This window comes from Aptenodytes patagonicus, chromosome 9 (genome assembly GCF_965638725.1).
Source record: "Aptenodytes patagonicus chromosome 9, bAptPat1.pri.cur, whole genome shotgun sequence".
NCBI lineage: Eukaryota > Metazoa > Chordata > Aves > Sphenisciformes > Spheniscidae > Aptenodytes > Aptenodytes patagonicus.
Window position 1 is genome coordinate 20,358,523 of NC_134957.1, and position 22,097 is coordinate 20,380,619.

A 22,097-nucleotide genomic window follows, 5' to 3' on the forward strand; every position below is an offset into this window, starting at 1 on the left:
ACTGTCCAAGAGAAGAAAAGAAAAAGGAAAAGAAGAAAATGCTAGAATCTAGCACTTTCTAGAGGATCAAGCTATGATGGAACACTAGAGTATTATTTCATGCTTTTTCAATAGCAGGAAAAGTTTCACCTACCTTTTCTCCTTTCTCTCCTTGAAAGCCTAATCCCATGTTACCCTGGGAGAGAAAAAAAAACAATGATGAATGAATAATAAAACAACAGCAACAACAGCATCACTATCATCTAGGCCCACAGCACTGTTAAAAAAGCCAACAATCAGGTGTAGAAAGAAGACAGGGAAGGTAGGTACTTACTTTTGGACCCGGTGGCCCAGGGGGACCCATTGGACCCTAAATGTGAACAAGATCAAGACTTTATTTCTTTTGACTTAATTAGGATGCACACAATTGGAGCAATGCTGGGATCTGCAGTGGTACCTGAACTTTCACCTCTTGCCCCCAAAGCAAAAGTAACTGATACACATGATCTTCAAGTCTTCACATCTATAATAGACAGCATAGCCCTTTGGTACTGTGGTTAATTAAGAACAAACTTCAGTTTAAAAGCAACAAACACGTAGTTTGTTTTTACCTCTGCCCAGTGGAAACTCTCTTGTAGTATCTTGAAAAAGCAACTCTTTAGCATATTTCATGACGACAAAGGCTCCAAACATGCAAAGGTCAGCATATTCCCTCTAGTCCCGAGACGAAGAAGTGCTCAGAATAATATAATGTAGTGTTTGTAGACAGCACTCTAGGGCTTTGCTGGAGCGCTTATTCATGATTGCTGCTCTGAACACTGCTCCAGAGAGGAGCCTTCCCTCTTGTGATTAGATTAAACTATCTAAGTTCAAGTATTCTATGCTTGAAGTCAGCTGTGCTCAGTCCTTTTAGATGCACACACCCTTCTGCTCATTGTCATGACACAAGTACAGACAAGGAGGGAAAACTGCCAACATTTTGAACTGTTCTATCAACAAGTTCAACAGTTGAGGTCTCTTACCTGCAAACCTGGTAATCCTATAGGGCCTGCAGAACCTATTGGACCTGGAAAACCTTTTGGGCCCTATAAGAACAACATAGGACAAATACAGAATGTGTAGCACCTACCCCATCAAACCCCAACCAAAGACAAAGTGAGTCTCAGGACACATTAAGTAATATCCCCTAATTAAATATGCCAATTTAAATACTGTAACAATCCATTTCATATTATTAGATGTATTTTGAAAATCGAAGTTACAGAGTTCAATGGTAGAAAGGAGTTTGATTTGAAAAAGGAAAAACAGAACAGATAATAGCAAAAATCTGACTTCCTCTACCATAATGTGGATCCACTCACACCATTCCAAGGCTGGAATTGCTCATACTACTGGTATCACACGTGTAAATATATGACCCGCTAATTTGAAAAGTGTTCTTGAGAACCAATACAAGAAAAATTACCTACTTAATATTCTTGAAAATCATTATTCCCCAAATTAAGTAACTTACAGAAATTCCATCCAATCCGGGAAGACCGTTTTCTCCCTAAAAATTATAAAAGCATGAGTAAAAATTACACTACGTTATTGCAACAAACTATAAGGAATGTTAACTTTTGTATAAATAGAAATATTTGCTGTTAGTTAGTATTAGATCAAGTGTAGATGGGAAAATATTTTGACACCTGTGCTTCCATATTTAAATTGTGTAATGGAGAGATTCTAAAACTCTGGAGAAATTACAACCATTTTATTTATGGGGAACAAGAGAACTGAAAGTGGCATGAAAAAAAATTTGTATTAATTGTAAAAAACACTGGAAAAGACAATATAAAAACTTTCACTACAAAACATTCATTTCATTAGAAAACTTTCATCATGTAAAAGCGTATCATTATTATATCAAATTACCTGTATTTCCCATAAATAATGAAGTAAATAAAGAAAGATCTATTTAACTTTTACCAACTTATGAGTGTATATAATGCAGGTAGAATTTTAGAAAAGTTCTTAATTTTGACCAACAAAGTCAGTGTGAGGGGCCTTACAGGACAGAATAAATTTCTTAGTATTTTCAATATTTAATGAAGCATAAGGCTGCTAAATATTGCTGAATTCAGTACCACAGGAGGTACTGAATCCTTTGTAGATTTATTCCAAACCTAGTACTTCTGGCAAAAATCAAAACCATGGTAAGCTGGTGAGTGTTTGTTTCAAGGCAACAAAGAACCAAATCTTTTACGTGAGCATATTCAAGAACCTATTCACTGTTCTGAAAAATAAACTGAAATTGTCTATCCATAGTTTGTATTTTCTGTACAGGAAATAAAATTACAGACTTGATACAGACATTTCAGGGCGAGGTCCTTATTAAATAGAGAGAGTATTAACCTGACCACAGTGGCAAAGGATGGAATACTATGAGTGGGATATGATATTCATGTATTTAAACCGAGAATATGACTGATTACTTACTAGTACCTCCCAGTATAAAAAACACTGGGAGGCAGCAGGGATCTCACAGTAGAAATCTTAACATGCACTTGCGAGTTTCCTGAGCTGTTATTTCAACAGACCTGGCACATGCAAAGATGTCAGTTACAGAAAAGTTCCGAGTGTAGGTGAAGGGCCCCTCCTTTGCTACATCTGCATCTAAAAACCCACATGCTACCTCATATAAGTCAGTATAAGCTTACAAGAAATTCCTCACATCCATAGTTTGACACCACAAACGAATGGTGCTAGCTCTCCAGAGACAAGTGAAGGACCAGCAACTACACTGAACAGTAACAGGATGAGCAATGTCCCAGCATCCCAGTATGGGATGAACCAGATCTCTGCAAAGACCAAGCAATTCCAAGTTCTGAGAGTATTCGGTGTTGTCATTAATGAAGTTATTATAAGGCCTTTTTCACAGCTCTGCATTCAGACATACCCAGGATACCCACGTCTAACATAGTGAGCAATCTAACCTGCGGCATCAGCCCTGCAACCTGTAGGACATCAAAGTGTTTCTTGTACTGCATTTTCTCCTATGTGATGACAAGCCTTACCTTCATTCCTTTAAGACTGCCTTGAGCGAAAACAGGTTCTCCTTTAAGGCCTTTTGGGCCAGGACGACCCTGATTAAAAAAAAAAAGTAAAAAATAAATTTCTGGAAAATATATTGATTTAGTTTTGAAAGAATTTATATTCAGCGTAATGAACAAGGCAAACTCCTGGCTCCAGTAAACTGCAAAAGTACCACCGCAGCTTTGTCAAAGAAGCTGTGGTATTATGAGAACTTAAGACTTCCTGCGGCTTTAGAAAAACAAGGTTCTGCAAACATTTTCTCTGGTATTCTCCCATTTATATTACATTTCCCTTTTATTTTAGGCCTTCAACAACTTTTAAGATCCTATTTGAGTCTGTTTGACATGGTGTAACCCTCCTGTTCATATCACGCCATCCAGAGGGACCTTTACAGGCTAGAGAGGTGGGCCTACGCGAACCTCATGAAGTTCAATAAGGCCAAGTGCAAGGTCCTGCACCTGGGTCGGGGCAATCCCAAACATGGATTCAGGCTGGGTGATGAGTGGATTGAGAGCAGCCCTGCTGAGAAGGACCTGGGGGTACTGGTGGATGAAAAGCTGGACATGAGCCGGCAATGTGCGCTCGCAGCCCAGAAAGCCAATCGTATCCTGGGCTGCATCCAAAGCAGCGTGGCCAGCAGGTTGAGGGAGGGGATTCTGCCCCTCTACTCTGCTCTGGTGAGACCCCACCTCGAGTACTGTGTTCAGCTCTGGAGCCCTCAGCATAAGAAAGACACGGACCTGTTGGAGCAGGTACAGAGGAGGGCCACGAAGATGATCGAGGGGCTGGAGCACCTCCCCTACGAGGACAGACTGAGAGAGTTGGGGTTGTTTAGCCTAGAGAAGAGAAGGCTCTGGGGAGACCTCATAGAGACCTTCCAGTACTTAAAGGGGGCCTACAGGAAAGATGGGGAGGAACTCTTTATCAGGGAGTGTAGTGATAGGATGAGGGGTAATGGTTTTAAACTGAAAGAGGGTAGATTTAGATTAGATATTAGGAAGAAATTCTTTACTGTGGGGGTGGCGAGACACTGGCACAGGTTGCCCAGAGAAGTTGTGGATGCCCCCTCCCTGGAAACATTCAAGGCCAGGCTGGATGGGGCTCTGAGCAACCTGATCTAGTGGAAGGTGTCCCTGCCCATGGCAGGGGGGTTGGAACTAGATGATCTTTAGGGTTCCTTCCAACCCAAACCATTCTATGATTCTATCTCTTGTTTATAACTGTAAATCACCGAATTTTGTTTAGAATCAATGAGAGAAAAAACTGCTAGACTGCATGAATCTTCTGCAAAAGCTGCCATTATAATTCTAGATTTACCAAATTTATTTTAATCTTGATCATCCCATCCAATTTATCTGAGGTGATTTCATTTAATTGCCAACTTAATTTGAGAGGGGTTGGCTGATCCAAGCAGCTTTCCTTGCCAAAAATGTAATCCTACAAGCATTACAAAATAGAAATTTGAGCAGCAGGTATGAGTAAATCAGTTACTTCAGAAAACAGTACTTTAATTTGATCTTGTTGCTTCAGTATTTTTCAACATCATATGAATTTCAAGTCTGGATGACATGTAAAGATGTCTTAGCACAGTTTAGAAATGTTGAAACAAATGGCATTATTTACATCCTCCAGCTGTATTTTCTTCCTCTTCTTCATGTATACGTGCAAAGGAGTTCCATTACATGTATGATTAGTTACATGATATGCGTTTGTAAGATCAGGCTTCGAATGCGAACAAATATTCAAATATTTGTCAAATATTTTAATATCAAGACAATTATTTTTTGCTTACACTTGAAAAATAACCATGTACTTTTATAAAAGACTATAATTCCCAAAAGCATCTAAGAGCGGAGTTCTTATAACTAATCCTACCCACTTAAAACAGAGCGTAGAGCGTGACCCAGCTACCTTCACTTCCTCTACAGTGAATGCAGAAAAATGGGTATCTCCAAAGACAATTCATACTGAAAGGTAGAAGGGGAGAAGTGCTCTCGCAAGTACCACTCTCTGTAAGAGGGTAGTCCAGATGAATAGATTAGACACCTAACTTCAAGGCGTCCAATGCAGGCTAGATAAAACTCCAACCTGGTAGAAAAGTGTTTTCAAAAGTAAAACACATACCCCGGAAAGTAAATCCTATTGACACTCAGTGAGACTGAAGCTTTTGGCTATCTTAAGACCTGAACGAAGGCATCCAATATTTGATGCATAGATTTGAACATGGGATAATCGCCTTTCCTGAATCAGCATCCACTAACTTGAAACATGCCAGGTGGAAGATGTTTGACACTTCATCGTTCTTAAAAACTTTATCATGGTTTCTGCTGAGTTAGCTTGAATACTGTCAGTGACAATGGTATAACTTGGTGTGGGAGCATACTGAATTCACAGGATCTTCATTTTATCCTCAGAGTGGAATTTCAGTAAGAAAATGATACTGAGCTCTAACAATGCTAATAAACAGGGTTATTAGGGTTCTTCCTAAGTACTTGGGTGTTACTTTTCCAACAACGGCATGAAAAGCAAATCCTGGCTTAGTGACTGCAAAACACCATATTTGAGTTGGGACGTACAGGCAGCCCAGGTAGGCCAGGAAACCCATCTGATCCAGAAACGCCAGGACTCCCAGTGGTACCATTGCAGCCATCGAGGCCAGGCAGACCTCTAGGTCCAGATTGCCCAGGGTGACCCTGTGTAAAGGGAAAAAAGAGATAATGACTGACAGGATGCATTATTTTTTAGTAATACCGTCCCCAGAAAACTGATATCTTCCAAATGGCAACACAAAACAAAAGAAACGCACAACTCCCACTCAAGTTCAGTGTATGGCAACTGCAGCAGAACTAGCTTCTTTGGCCAGCATTGTTTATCCTCCCCAAAGCTTAAATCCTAGAACATTAGCTGCATTCATTTAACTACCTTTTTCTCCAAGGGATAATTTTCTGAAGTACATAACTTGTGCATGAGTAGGTCCCAAAAGGGCAATACTCATCCCACAGCAGTCTGAAATATATGGCATGTAACACAGTAAAACAGCACGCAAGGGTGCACCTGACACCAGGAATGGAAGTTGCTCATGTAAAAAAAAACAAGGGCAGAGGCAGACTCAACAATACTGAGCATTTATAATTCCAATCTGCTTAAAGTTTCAGTGACTTCTCTTCCTCTCCAGTGTGGATTCTTTCCTTTAATAGTTCAACAGATGTTACAGCTCCAACATCAGGCCATTCAAGCAAAACAGCTTTTCTTGTTGTATTAAACTTAAAACCTTAGGCAAAGCAACTGGGAGAAAGACCTAATTAAACTAACAGCATTTAAAAGAAAGTATTTGTAATGGTCAATTATTAATCAAGCAGGGTAGAATATAATTGTACCTAATTCTGGTTTCACACTTCTTTTGCCCTGGTATAGCTCTATTAATTTGACTGGAGTTTACTCAGCATGGTACTGGTGCAAAGGAGATCAAAGTTTGAGACTTTAGTTACTTTTTCTTCAGTGTCATATGGGTATGTGTAGGCAAAACACAGAAAGGCAGAACTGTCAGTCACACTACCCAGGTTTCAAGCAGCTCCTTATTCTATCCTCCTTTTCATAGAAATGAGTTCTGTGGCGCTCAAAGACAGTGTTTTGTGGCAGGAGGAAAAAAGAAACTTATGGAGATAGTATCAGTAACTGTCAGTTCTCTCCCTCCCCTCTGTACACCCTGATCTTGACTCATCCCAAAAGTACTTTTGTTTGATCCCAAAGATTCATCCTTAAGATATGGCATTAAACAAGTTATGACTCACACTAGGAAAGTAAAAAAATAAACATGGATAAAATGGAGATAAAGCAGAACATTAACAATCCTTCATGCCTGACACTTAAAACAAAACACATTTGTGTTGCTAAAGGTCTTCCCAGTCCAAGCCAATAGCATATGCTCTGACCAAACTCTATGAGAACTTTGCAATAATGTAAAGCCTTTTATCTAAGGATCTTAAAATGCCTTGCAAAAATGTGGGAATGCTATAATCTTCATTTTCTGGATGAGAAGCTGGGGGCACACAGTAGCAGAGTGACTTTCCCAAGGATGCAGAGCAACTTAGGCCATAATTATGTAAATACTCAAGCTGATCACTGGTCTCAGCTGCTGCCAGGGGGGCCATCGCACACTCCTGCTTACTCACACCTACCTCTTCCCTGTGCTGGCATAAGCACAGGCAGAATAGGTGAGTCAGAGCAGGAAAACAACACAGCAGAGAAATAACTGTTCTGTTTCTTAATGGGGTTAATTTTCAGCCAGGTGAGTTCCTTGGTCCAGCTCATTTGGCAACTGCATTGCGATTTGTGCCAACAAAATGGAGAGAAGGGGAGAGAGCCCAGATCTGCTCTCTGTCAGTCAATAATGTGCAAACTGAACGTAAAGCGTGTCTCCACTACAGGATCAAGGCAGCTCACCCAGACAAGTATAAATTTGAGATTAAACAAGGCCTCAGGACATGGAATGAAGTAATCCCAAAGCATTAGCATCAGGCACCACTGCATACATAGTACCAGTTGCCGTGATGATTAAAGTCTATTTGTCAAAACACCCACATGTGGTGTGCAAGCAGGGACTTGCCAGGCCCTGGTAAAGCGACAGGAGAAGGCTGAAGCACCACTTTATTGCCACTTGTATTTGTCTCTTAGAAATTACTTCATTTGGTTCCCAAAGCTGGAACAAATCAGTGGCAACCCACCCTCCTCCATCCATGCGGGATGTCATAGCCAAGAGCAGCAAGCCTCTGACGGGACAGGCTGGGACTGCAGAGGGAGGCCAGGGTGGTCAATGTCTACCAGGTCTTTCACTTCGTTTACAGCATCAACAAAACCAGAAGCTACGTGGGACAAGTGCACATGTATCTGGTTACAACATAAGGTGACCAGCTGCAGGGTTTAGTGAAGCTGAACAGCCAACATCTGCCCCTCAGAGCTAGACAACAGGGAGCCAAGCTGCTAAGCCTTTAGTGCTGGCCAAGAGCCAGCCCATGGCAGGCAGCTGACTGGTGGCCTCATGTCTTGGGAAACGCTTTGGGTGAGATCTCCTAACTCTTGGACTAACACAGTCTGTAAGTGGCCCAAAGGATTTTGGTATCCTCTTAATATGTGAGAAGGGCTCACAAAGAGAGGACATAAAGTATGCTGACGACAGTGATTTCTCAATTAAATAAATCTGTGGCCCTGTCACTTAATCCCATGGCATCCATGTCTGTGGTTCTGAGCCAAAGCATGACACAGACTGGCACAGACGCACACGCATACACATGCTGTCTCTTCTGCTTTAGGAAAAAAAATCCATAGGATTTACTACTTTCTAGCTAATCTGCTATCAGAGTTCACAATGTTTTGTTTTAAGAACCTTACCTGAGGAGATACCGAGCACCCATAACTGACTTCCTTGAGAGTTGTAAAGTTCTGGCTTAAATGAACCTTTTCCCCAGGGATTTAAAATACTGATTTAAAGAGCTGTTTTGATCTGAAAAACAGTGGTTAATAGTTTCACTGCTCTCACCTCCTCTAATTCCTGTTTTGGTAGATGTACCAATTCAACACAAGCACCTCAATTGACTAAGGCAGAAGACTTTTACAGGCTTTACTTATACATGGCAGGGTGACTAGTTTACAGACGTGAGTTAAAATACAGGCTGGAGAGATCACTTGTGCTCTCTGTTCTCACAAGAGGAGACATTCCCTGTGCAACAGATAAGAAAACTTGAACTGTTCATCTAGGCCCTTGCTTTATCTGACTCTTGCTCATACACTACAACTGTGATCCTAAGGGGCCTCTTTCTAAATCCAACAGCACAAAGGCGATCCCAACAGGAGAGCTCAACAAATATTTAAAAACAGGGAAAAAAATGCAATTAAGGGTGAACACAAAACTAACTGAATAAGCAGTTTCATGGGTTGCTACAGCAAAGTAGCCTTTTTACAGCCATTGCCAAGTGCTTGTGTTTCCTCTAGGAGCGTCACAGAATAGAGAACCTTGCCTTTCCTTGTAGCTCTAGCTTTCATGGTACAGACAAGGGCTCACTTCTCATAGAAATACTTCCTTCTAGAACTCCTTGGACAGTTCATGGAAAGCTATATACATCTCCCAGCTCCAGTTCCAGCCTTTGCTGGAGATGTCCTTGAATCTTGTCCTATAGGAAAAAATAAACTTCCTGAGTAGGGCTAAGGATTTGAGGGTTTCTTCTACAGCGTGACACAAAAGGCTAGCAATAAACACATGTAGCTGCTGTATTTACTAGGTTAAAGGGATTAGTCAGGCCAGCTGCAACAACATGATTTACTTGCCACCAGCATTCCTCAAGGGAACTCTGTGGAACACCGCTTCCCTTAAGGTCAATAGTGGGATTCCCCTCTGAATCACAGCCTTGCAGCCCTTTGGCCGTGACTAAAATATACCTGCCCACGCTAACATACCTGCATACTACAAAGAATCTCTCCTCATATTTAGATGTTAATTCTTATGCAGAGATAGTAATATATTTTCACTTCTCTTTTACATGTATCAGCACACACATGCTCTCTCTCCTTTGCTCTGCATTTCACACATTCATATAATGTGCATGTGTTTGTATACATTTCACAACAAACCTAAGCTACTCCCTATCCTGAAATGCAACTGGCAAAAGTATAAATATTTGCTTAAGCAGTGGTGGTTGCTATTTTCAACCTAGAATGGAAGTATTTATCTCAATGGCTAGAATGTAAACAGTACAAACTAGTTTCCCTTCCCCCTTTTTATGTCCTGCAGTTGTGGCACAGAAGAGCCACAGTGGTGAGCTCTGCTGTTCACGAGCAGCAAAATCTGCCTCTTTCCCATTCGCGCACCTGCAGAATACTGTAAAGCAGACAGAGTAGATCTGCATATGCAGGAGGCTTTGAATCCTCTCATCTACCTCCCCTATTCTCTCCTTGGAATGCCTGTTGCTGCCAACTACCTGGCAATGGCTGTTGCTCTATCTTTGCCTCCCCTCATTGTTGGGAATCCCCTTTCTCCAGATCCTCATCTGAAAAAATACCCTGAGAACAGCATGTTCCCACAGTGTGTTCAATTAAATTAAGTATTATGGGAACAGCTTGTTCTCTTCAGAGCTAGAGAGTTGGCTGGTGGGAAAAGAGAAAAATAGTAACAAGGGAGTAGAGCAGGAGAGAAAACAGGCAAGGATGAGCAGAGGGGGAGAGAAGGACAAGGGCCAGGAAGGAACTGGAGTCAAGCAAGCTCATTTACAGGGCCAACTGTGCATTTTCAGCCAATCTATCAAAACAATTCAGTTTTTGATAGGAAGTAAGAAAACACAGCTCAACTGTTGGAGCTCTTGGCCAGCTGAGGAAGTAGGGAAGATGAGAAAGAGCATGAGTATAGTCTGAAGGCGCAAGGATACAGAAGATGGAAAAATGTCATCAAGAAAAGAAAAAGAATTCTAATACCAGAAGGAGAAAGCAGGATGAGCTAAACAGCGTAGAGAGAGCAAGGAAGTTTGGGGCAACTTCTAAAGCTGGCCCAGCTAAAACTCCCCTGATGTAAAGTGTCCATAAGACATCTTTGCAAAAATCACTGGGGAAAACCAAAGCAAAAGCAAGCTGCTCAAAACACTCTAGGCACATATTTTTTTGTATGGTAAAGGAAACAACTGTCACTAGAATGTTCAAGTTCTAAAGAATGAAACAAACAAACAGAAAAATTCCTGATGGTCAGGGAAAGTAGTTACCTACCCCTATCACCTGGAAAATGCAGCAATTCTCTCTTTCCTGTCTCAGGTTTCTGAAAGGTTCCCATCTAAACCAGAACTAGCACCTAGTGGAGAAGCAAGGATTCTCTGGAGGGCCTCAGCTCTAATCACTGTTTTCATTCACATCATAGCAAAAGAAGATTGAGGGAGACCTGATAACAGTTATCACATACAAGAAGGCTACTACAAAGTAAAAGGGAACAATCTGCTCTCTGTGTCCATGATGAGTAAGATGAGAACTAAGAGGTTTAAACTGCAGAAAGAAAGACTGAAGTTAGGCATTAGCAAAACTTTTCTAACAGAGAAGTTAAAGTCTCCATCATTACAAGGTTTTAAGAATTGGTTAGGAAACACATACTAAAAATCATCTGAAGCACAGCTGATCATGCCTGTTTGACTGACTGAAGTCCCTTCAATTCCGTAAGTCTATGATTTTATGATACGGTGTTTTCCAGACATGGTGCTGAGAGAACATGGTGCTGAAAAAAAAGCTTATCAATGAGGCAGTGGATCCCCATGTAACTCAGGCTCACTTCCTGATACGTATCAACTTCCTATCATCCATAATAGGATCCAAACCTCTTACAAAACAGGATGGGATCACCAGGTAGGCTAACAAACACTGCCATTTCCCTCCAGAGAGAAGCAAGCACTTGCAGGACACACTATACATGTGCTAGGACAGTCTCATTGTGCTTACGTGCTTTTGGTTGTGACTAACATTCTGGTGATTTATATTTACATATGCAAACTTACTGGGATCCCGTTTATGCCTTGAAATCCTGGAACTCCCATTGGGCCCTGAAGAAAAAGAGTACACGTTATATTTCACTTCATCAATCTGTATATTTCAGTTACCTGTGAGATACTTTTCACTCCAACACTTTCAGTCTTGGACTTTAGCTTTCAAAACCAAAAGGAGCAAACTATCTCATGCAGATTCTCTCTGACCACAGGTGTCCGTGAAGATAGGAACTGAGTATCTGAGCTTGACTGGATGCCAAACGAGTGTTTCAGGAATGTTTTAATCAGGCAATTTAAAGTAAAAATATAATCTCCTACTGCACATCTGGGGAAAACAAGATGCCAGGAAAATAAACAATCCAGTATAAGCTTAACTCTCAGTGTCACACTTGACCTTCCAAGAGTTTCAACTGGACTTACGGGTTTTTCTGTCTATACTTGGATAGCACCACCCAGAGATATGCAGACCACTGTATTAACTTCAGACCACCCCTGGCTGTGTTGCAAGTAATTACCACTTTGTTGGTTCTACTGCTCTGCTCTGGATAGTAGCAAAACAGACTGTGTAAGCAGAATATCCAGCCTAAACTGCTCTTGCTTTGGAAAGGTAAAGTATATTGCTTCCACGAGGGATAAAGAGATAGAATCTTATTGCATGTTGGTATTGCATATGTATCCATTTCAATGGATAGAAACAGCAGTTCTGGAGTAAATAAGGGCTTTTTCAGTGAAAGGAAATTGGTTCCAATTGTTAAAGGCCAGTTCCTATCCTGGGTTTCTGTGTCGTCCAAAATCCACGTTTAATCGTTTCAGTGTTATCTGCTAGAATTATGAAAATGCCATCATTCATATCAGTCCTTGTTTTGAATCCTCCATTGCCTTTCAGATGAATGCAACACTGAAGCAATGACTTTCATTGTCATCGTTTTCAGTTTACTTGGTTCTTTGTCTTATGAGAAAGGGTGACTAGAACTCCAATGTGTTGACTAATATTAAATGAGAAGAGGGTGTTACCGCAGCATATGAAAGTACAATTGAGCTAGTTTTCATCTAGCTAGCTCACCTATCAGTAGCTGGGAAAACATGGAAGACAAACTCTGTTCTGCAGGTCCTGGTACGTAAACTATCTGTCTTTTTCTTATTTGCGCACATGACCTGAGCGCCTTGCATCAAGTAGACTGGTAAGATGCTCTGGGATAGTCCCAGAATGCGAGCCCTTGTCCTGACGTCCCAGACTTCCTTCAGATTTTAGAAACCAGGCACGGCACGCAGGACTTCCTCTGTCTTTTAAGCTTTCAAGCTGTTGTCCTTGAAACATTCCTTTTGTCCAGCTGCATAGGCATGAGAGTAGGAATCTCATCCCAGTCCTTGCATCAGACAATGTCAGACTTCCCCATTTTATAATCCATTACATAACCTCTGTCAGGCTATGTGGCGGGAGCATATACACCGCTCTGGCCTATGTGGTGGGACTCAATGAGTCCTCTGCATGCAACCCAAAACTCATGATGCGAACACATGCCTGGTGCACAATGTAAACTTTCTTTAAGGTGAACTATCCACATGTATCCACTCTTTATTACTGAAAGTATTTGTTCATACTTCCATTCATTCTTTTGTCTACCTTCAAAATCCCCTTTTGATACTTCCTTCCTAAGAAGAGACAGCAGAACAGATCCTAAGGGCATTAAGACATTTAATGTCTACATTTAATCTACGTTTGCTGTTCTGCCCATTCTTGCACACTGCATTCATTGACACCGATGCCTTATGGGTTATTCCATTTAATATGACATAGTTTATAATATTCTTTCCGTTATAAATAACTTTGCACCTGCAAAACTGAATTGAAGGTTTCATTTAGTACCCATTCCTTTTGCTTTTCTAGTCACCAACTCAGGATCTTCTACGCAGGAACCAGCTCCAGGTCTCTCTGAATGTAGTGTGAATAACACCCATCTATCCCTGGGCATGTGAAGTGAAAGAGTACTTGCAACAGCAATACTCATTTGGCTATGGTTCATCCGCCAGGATGGCTACAATGTTCAGCAGCTTTAGGAACTGTATTCTCATTCAAAAATAACAGCAGGGGATTCTCTAAAGATACTAATGAAATGCTGTTGTGTTCTTACCCCTGGGCAGATAGTCCAAGATTATCTTTATTCATTCAAAAATATATTTTATATACAAATATAAAATATTTATATACAAGGCCATAGATCTATTGCAGGGACAGAAGAGTCACTGTTGAGCCTACCTTGTCGCCTGTCTGTCCAGCTGGTCCAGGGGGGCCCACTGATCCTCTCTCACCTTTTGCTCCCGGCAAACCTTCTGGGCCAGTAAATCCAGGTGCACCTATCGGTCCTTGAAGCCCAATTGGTCCTGGTCGACCCTAATATACAACAAAAAATAAGTCAATGCACCATGTTCACAACCTCCTTTACAATTATTCTATCCAACTCAATCTTTAATGCAATATGATACCTCTCAGCGTAGTTAGGACATCCTAAAGTTTTCCCTGTACCTTCTCAGATAAAGAGTTTTTAGAGGTTATTTCAGGTAAGTCATGAGTAATAGTAAGAAATCTCCCCTTTTTCCTGGAAGATTTATTACTACCCATATTGCTGTAGGAAGGAACAGGGGAAGAAAACAGTGTTTTGAGATCAAACTGGCTGCTTCTTCTTGAGTTTGCATCTCTATTTCCAAGCTGTAAAGTGCAAAAAGATTTTGCTTATGCTTTAGATCAAGCACAACAAAAAGAGAACACAAAAGATGCAAGAAGTGCATGGGTCACACGCAGTCAGAAAGCACACTTGAGAGTATTTGAGACTAGTACAATGGTTGGCTCAAGATTGGGATCGATTCCACTGTGCTCTCCTGGTTACCTTATAGTCGGGGTGTGGATTTTGATTTCTCGAGCACAAAAAGGGTGCAATGACTGAGCATTGCCCGAAGATGGCAGCCTTTTCTACAACTGCAGAGATTCATCTGTGATTGATGAACTTTCATTGTTCTATCACTACATGGATGGGCAGAGTAGTCTGGTACTTGTTTCTGAAACAAGCCAATGTTTAAAAAATTTTGCTGTAGGTGCTCTGATTTTTTATTAGCCTCAGAAGCTGCCTCTTGGCAGCTGAATGCTTAACACAGAGTTTTGTGTTAACATTTTTGTACTTTTCATTTGGTTCATTTTGAGAGAATCTGAAAGAGATCAACAGAGCCTAAGGTCCTAAAGTATCAGTAGAAAATGGTAGTTTAGGGCTATGCTTTCTACTGGTAAGACAGTCAGTGGATTACGTGAAGCTATCCATGAAAGAATCAAGCCTTACATTAAAAGATAGAGAATGGAGGAGGAAGTTAAAAAAAAAAAATAAAAATCCTCCTCCTTTCAACTCTCTTCTACACTCATGTCCACGGTAGTGTGTTTCCCTTCTATTTCCCCAACTCCTTAAAACAGCAGAAGGAATGCAGCTCCGTGCTGCAAGTGTTTTAGTAATCTCAGCTGGAGACATACAAAGTCCTGACTCCATGCCTTTGCAGGTAAAAGACTTTACGGTTAATTTAAAAATGCATTTTTACATGTTAATAATCAAGCAAAGTGAAACAAACTGTAACTGGCTTTAAAAATTCTTTTTCCAGGATCATTTTTAGTACCTGTTTAGGCTAAAACATTTTGTCCCACATTCCATGTTTCTTCACTACTGGGGCAGTTTTCTTTTAAAGCGCAGCAATTCCCCCGCGTCACTCTTTCTGTTGTGATTGTTTCATCCTGGCCTTTTAACTGAGGTCAAGTGCATGTTTTGTATTTCATACCTTTTCTGTCTAGACACTGTCCATACTGTGCACTTCCAGAGGCACAGACTCCCATCTGAAAAGGCTTTTCTGTTGATTAATTTTAGCTTTCTTCACTCTGGGCTAATTATCAATGGAATCCTTTATATTGTGAACCATAAGATCATAACATTAATGCCCAAATCTTCAGTGGTCCTTGGCAACCGTACACAACAAGGAACATGTTATGAAAATCACATGGTTTGCTCTCACTTTCAGTCTCAGCTTTAACTTTTTAATTTCCCATAGCCACAAGCTATTCAGAGTCTTTCAGGCAACATCTCACTTACAAGAGATGGGTTGTGGACTGTTTACCTCAAGGCAACACAGCAGTGGAGAGACATACCCTAAAAATGGGCATGTTACTGTTATAGCCAGCTACCACCCACAAAAACAACAGCTTCCAAAAGTCCACCAAAGTTTCTAGAGAAAACACACTGTGAATTCCTCACTTGTTTGAATTGCTAACACTTCTGTATTCAATTAGTTTGATTGCCTGGCTAATGACAGTGTTTCACAATGACTGGAACTGATAGGAATTAAAATTTTAGGAGGCTTTTGTTCTGCTCTGCTGCAGGTCACTTTGAGAAATCTATCTAGATGAGACAATAAAGACCAGTAACTACACATTCTGCAGCTACACATTGGTTCTGCAGCTCTCTCACAGGAGAACTAAACGTGTTCTCTGTGATTTCAGGGCCCATAGGTAAAAAGCTCTCTTTTGCCTTAGTGCCCTACAAGAAAGATTTTAACAGCACTTGAAGATTTTGTCCAGTGCCTTAGAGTGTCACTAAACCATAAAGACACAGTGAAGTGCTTCTAATCTCTCTGATAATGTGATTATGCCATGATAATCAGGCTCTCAACAATTCCTACTGTTTCTTTTGAAGTCTATGCGGATGGAAATCATGTTTTCTATGCTGAAACAAAGGACTTGCCTCCACTGCTAAAAAAGCAGCATTTTTTGTCACTCAGTAGCACTCCCATGAACTGTCACAAGATAAAAGCATTATAAAGAGCAGGCACTGTGGTGTGCAGGAGCAATTCCAGGATAAAAGCACAATGAAGACTCAGGTTTTACCACAAGGTAAACTTACAGGGTTCAATGCCAGGTGGAACTACTGTTTGACCTCAATGGGTTTACCTTGTAGTAAAAAGTTAAGTGCCTAGTCTTTACTGTGCTTTGGCATCAGGATTGCTTTTACTTATCCAAAGGATAAAAAGAATAAAACACCTCTTAGCAGTGAGGACAAGCTTAAACATAAAATGTGGATTACATCAAACAGAAACTACAGTGAATCAACAGAGCTCCCTATTTTTAATCTTTATTGTTCAATATATATAGTCCAGTAGCCTGTAGACACGGCATTAGTACTTAACACAAATGGTATCATTTTGGTTTCCTGGCTGCATGACAACCGTTCTTCAAAAAGACTAAAATTATAGAACACTAGTAACACCAAGTAAGGACAAAGTCTATGAAATTACTGTGACTTGTGAATGTTTTCTCAAATGCCCACTAGAATTTCATATATTTGAAAACCATGACCTGCATTCTCAAACATATTTGTACACCAGGCTTTTACTACACAAGCAGCACTAAATGAGATGCCTGTCTCTCTGTAATGAATATGATGCTGGTAAAAAATGGCATTATTTCTTGATATACCATGGCGTTACCATAGATAATTTCAGGATTTTGACCACGTTTGTGCCACAAGTTCAATATGAGTCATATGCAACTCTGTTACGTGCTTGCCATTGCAAACCATTAAAAATACAGAGATGTCTCAGACATTCAGGTTACCATTCTCAATGTGTGGCAACCAAGAGGAAAAAATGGCTGGGATAGGAATCACCACACTGCAGAAGGCAGTAAAACAAAATGGCCTGAAAATGTAATTCGATGGCAGTGTCTTTCAAGATGGAAACGGTTCTGCAACATGTGCCTTCTTCCTCTCACCCTTTTAATTCATCTGCATCCCAAGGTGTCACGAGGAAAGGCCGGTATGGTGGGTAATGATGGGGCCTCTCTACTGCTACACAATCAAATGCATCGCAGTTTCTCTATTGTCCCTACCCCTTTTGCCAACTCCAATACCCCACATAAATTTTCGCCCACTGAAGCAGAGCTGCTACACATAGCATTGCAAATTCCAACCATTCTTTTTTTTCCCATTGCCTCTGTGAGCTTGGAGAATAAAGTGTGAATCTATTTGATTTGTCGCTGTGCAAAGGAACACACGTGGCAGTGGTATAGAACCACCGGACATGTCCCTTATTTCAGGGACAAAAAATAATACAAGTGCTTGCTTACTTGGGGGACAGTTTTACTAGCCTCACTCCCTATCAAATACTAGCTCAGTGATTCATCACCAAAAAAGGATACTGGAACTCACAAAGTGAGATAAGTTTAGCAGGACTGTTAACTAAGCAGAATACTAATGATCCCTACTTCAGCTAGTAAATTCACAGACTGCCATATTTCAAGCAGAAAAGCATTATTATTATTTTTCTAAGCAAAATAAAGGTCTAGTGTATGAAAAGAGCAACTGAATTTAAAGATGTTCATGTTTTCTCAAACTAACACATAGTTCCTTCTCTATGAGAATTCAGTGACCACATTTTAAAAAAGGGTCTTATTCACGCTCTCTATTTCTTCATCCATTATTTCCCCCATAAACAATGTTTTATCAACACAAAAAGTTGCTAGTGACAAAGATTTACTTCACGAGCAAATGCTTTGTAGTCAGAAGCATCTTATACTCACTTGATTACATTAAGGCAACCAAAGAGCCAACCATTAAGTCATTATGGCCCTAAAAATGTACGTTCTCGTATACTGCATACACTAAGCAGAATCTAGCCCGAAGCTTTCACGGAAGATCTATATACCCGACTCCCATGTTGTACAGGATAGCCTGTACAAGAGACTGATCCTTCGAGATGCTCTTTCACACAGGCAAATGTCATTACCCATTTAAATCATGGCCATTCTCTCTGATCAGGGATGCCACGTTACAAAAGGCGACACACAACTCACGTGGAACTTGGATGAAGTGTCTGTAGGTGACTTACCGGTGCAAGGCAGCAGTGTCCATTAGTGAGTAGCATGACCTTGGGCTAACCACTTCTACTTTCTACCTCCATTTCCTCCCTTCTCCTCTTCGGTCCGCCCTGCCTTTGCTGCAAGATTCCTGCGGCAGTGGTTATCTCTTGCTAGCTAGACAGTGCCTAGCATAAGAGAGCCCTGGTCTCAACTGGGGCCCCACAGTTCTACTATAATAATAATAATTACCGATTAAAAACCCTTCACTATTTTCCTAAATTACAGGTCAGGTATCCAGTGCCCTGCTCACATTCCAGAGTAAGTAATTATTTTCCCTACTGAAAAATGCTTTGTACTTTTAAAGAAAATTGTTCTTCAGTTTTTCTTCTAAAAACTTACAGAAAGTCTTGTTCAAAATGGCTTCTTTATTTCTGTCATGTAATTTACTGTTCCTCTACACAGCTCTTTACCCACACAGCATGAGATGAAAACACAAAACTGTATATACACACAGAAATAATGGACCAGAAAAAACATCCTGTGCAACAATCCTACTTCATTCAGCACCTTCCCAAAAATCTCATAGTTTTTTTCTTTGTTGTTCTCTGTTTTTTAAGGAAGGATATCAGGGTAATAATTTTTTTAAATTTATTTTTAAGAAAAGAGACAAATTATTCCTGTACCACATGAAATTCCTTAATATCATAATCCATTTTAGAAGTTTTCTGTTTATGCGAAGCAGCGCTTGGCATGCTCACACTGCAGACTGTCAAGGCTGCTCTGGTCAGCTCAGGAGCAATCTTTTAATGTAGTAATGAGCAACTGCAGGCTGTTTCTCATAATAATTTCCGATTTTAGTTCATGTGATAAACTCCATTTTCAAAAAATACTTCTGTTATTTCCACTAAGCCTGGCTGGACGTGACCACAAGTAGAAAATCTAGGTGATAAAAAAATGTGTGTGCATATATATATATGGTTTTACACCCTATTTTTAAACTGCTTAAAAAATTGATGATATTTAAATCCATAAACCATTTGCTTCCTGAATCCTGTACAACATAAGTAAATAAATAAAGTTGCAATGGAAGTTTTACCACATTATAAATATAGAACTGTGTATAAACCCTGGACATTTTTAAAAAAAATCTTTATTTTTAAATATCTTTATTTTTAAATTGGATATTTAAATCTCTGAAAAACTTGTTCTTTAGCATGCTCAATTTCCAGTTAAAAACTTTCATGGAACATCCTGATCCAATCAATTCCACATATTTGCTATTTCTATTTATAGCACACAAAGAGACCACATACTGTCATCTTTTTCCCCACCACGGACAATACCAGGAGTCACTCAGTGTTAAATCTAAGTAATTATTCCATTTTATACTTCATAACCTTTAAAGAAACTACCTTTTTAAAAAAAATGTGAGTCAAAAAGGATGACTTTAACTCAGATTGCATTTTTGCTTTGATGTACTGAAATGTCCAAGTTAGATAAGAAAGTAAGAGCACGTGGAAAGGCTCCAGGCCACAGAGAACAGATAACATGAAAGTAAGTGAAAGTCACTTGTGGGTTGTAACATCTGTGCGAGAGATGCGCCAGCTAGGCGACAGCCTTCCTGCGCTGCACTCCAGAGAGAAGGGGATCCACATGTAACACTGAGCGTCATACAGAATGACAGGCGCTATAGAAATATAAAGATATTATTCGTGGGGATTTTTTAAAATAAAGAACAAGCAGCAGGATTTATGAAGCGTAGTGATGACTTACGTTGTATTTCAATTAAATGAATAACGGTTGTATGAAAATTATGAGTTAAAGCTTATTTTTAAGGAGCTACGCTATATATTTGAATGACATTTACTTGCCCTTTTCACGATCATCACTCAGAATTATGCCTTTATTTCAGCAGAAACTGCGTGAAAGAGTTATCATGGTTTGCAGAGACTAGATACTGATGAACTGCGTCCCAGAGTATCACCGCAGCAGAGGTGATCACCCCTGAATCCCCAGCTTACCCACTGTTTGTTTAAGCTAATTGGCCATGAGCTCAGGTGATAGTCATCTAAGATGAACTTTTTGCTACTTGCCACAGCAAAAGATTTTTTTGCTAGCTTGACTGGCATCTTTAGGGCCTTTTTGCATTTTAAATTGAAAGGGCAACGCTAGGTTCATACACAAATGGAGAGCAATTCACGTAGACAGTATACGAGACTGACAACTGGCACTACTTCTCTGAAATCACGCACGCGTTTAAGCCTGACTTAGAGGCAACTGAGGAAATGAGGCATGAAGGAGGAGGTGAGTAACAGTAGGCAGGAACCGCTCCCACACCTCATGGAGCTCTGGCATTACATTACACTCATCAACATTCCAAAAAACAGGGCTTATATTGAAAGGATGGATTACACGATTATGAAATCTTAGCAAAAACGTTGCGGCAAGTGAGGTCTAACTGACTTCAATTTACTTATGAACTAAGCATGTTTTCATTTAACAAAAGAGCATAGTACAGCCAAAGGTTTGAATGGTTTATGAGATTTTATGGTCTTTTGCAAACTCAGTTCATCTTCTCTCCCTCAAGTCTTTGGTGCCTAATCTCTAAAAAATGTTTTAGAAAGCCTTTACAGTTCCCTGACCTGGTCACATAGGACAGCAGCTGTCATAACATTTTCCTGCCTTTAACTGAGGAAAGGGCACTTCTGAATATTGTGTGCATCTCTTGACAGCAGCACAAGTCCCGAGCTGAATTTTAATACAAAAGAATTAGTTATTGCAGAAGAAAACACAGGGTTTCTCTAGGACTTCTTTCCATTTTCCTGATGGCTGCACAGGAAAGTAGACAAGGTAGCATATGCAAAGCATTTTTTTCCCCAGAGTGCACAGAAATCGTCTCTGTAGAAAATGACCAGATGACAGCTCCTCAGCAGTCAGTCCCCAAAACAGGAGACGGGTCAAATGAAAGGCGAGGGTCATAACCCCTGACTCTACTGGCTTTGGTTGCCGGGCTTTTCTCTAGCCAGACTGATCTGCAGATGCCACTGGTTCTACTGCCAATGATTTTTTGCCCCTTACAGGCCAGTAAAGCCTTTTACGGTGATACAGAACAGCACATATCTACATCACTATTGCTCTAGCAAAGGATCAGCTAGCTGGTTATAATTAGTTTTCATGTTTACTGAAAATTGTGTGAATTAAAAGAATAATTAAAATTGCTTCATTCCTGAGTAACCCATAATGATATACTACACGCAAGTGTGACCTGCAAAGGAAGGCAGCCCACAATTACTGCCAGCTTCGCTTTGCTTCCTTCTTCTTCATGCCTTACCATCCTTACTTTTGGCAGGCAGTACTTTTATTGTCCTCAGAAATACTTCGCAGTCTGCTTTTACATTTCGTGTTTAAAGTTGTCTCTTACTCAATAACTGATTTGTTTCAATCAGACAATCAAATGGGATCACTTAATTTTCTCTCATATTTTAATTGTTTCTGTCTGTTGCTTTTCACATGACAAACAATATGGATGAACTTCAGACACACACTGGGGTTTATTAACTGAGCTTATACAATTTGCCACACCTGGCTACAGGCCTTGCAGTAAGTACTATGTGTATATATATGTATATACAATATATATGTGTATACATATTGTC

General features: G+C 40.2%; 1 protein-coding gene across 1 annotated transcript in view; it reads right to left on the bottom strand.

Annotated features, from left to right (window-relative positions):
* Window positions 1-22,097, bottom strand: part of COL4A6 (collagen type IV alpha 6 chain) — a 145,671-nt gene that overhangs the window by 37,186 nt on the left and 86,388 nt on the right. Inside the window, exons 4-11 of the mRNA XM_076347367.1 lie at window positions 13,819-13,953; window positions 11,574-11,618; window positions 5,631-5,747; window positions 3,036-3,104; window positions 1,493-1,528; window positions 1,002-1,064; window positions 314-349; window positions 134-175 (exon numbers count right to left, since the gene is read on the bottom strand). Of these exons, the coding sequence (XP_076203482.1) occupies window positions 134-175; window positions 314-349; window positions 1,002-1,064; window positions 1,493-1,528; window positions 3,036-3,104; window positions 5,631-5,747; window positions 11,574-11,618; window positions 13,819-13,953 (543 nt within the window). The remainder of the gene's footprint in view (window positions 1-133; window positions 176-313; window positions 350-1,001; window positions 1,065-1,492; window positions 1,529-3,035; window positions 3,105-5,630; window positions 5,748-11,573; window positions 11,619-13,818; window positions 13,954-22,097) is intronic.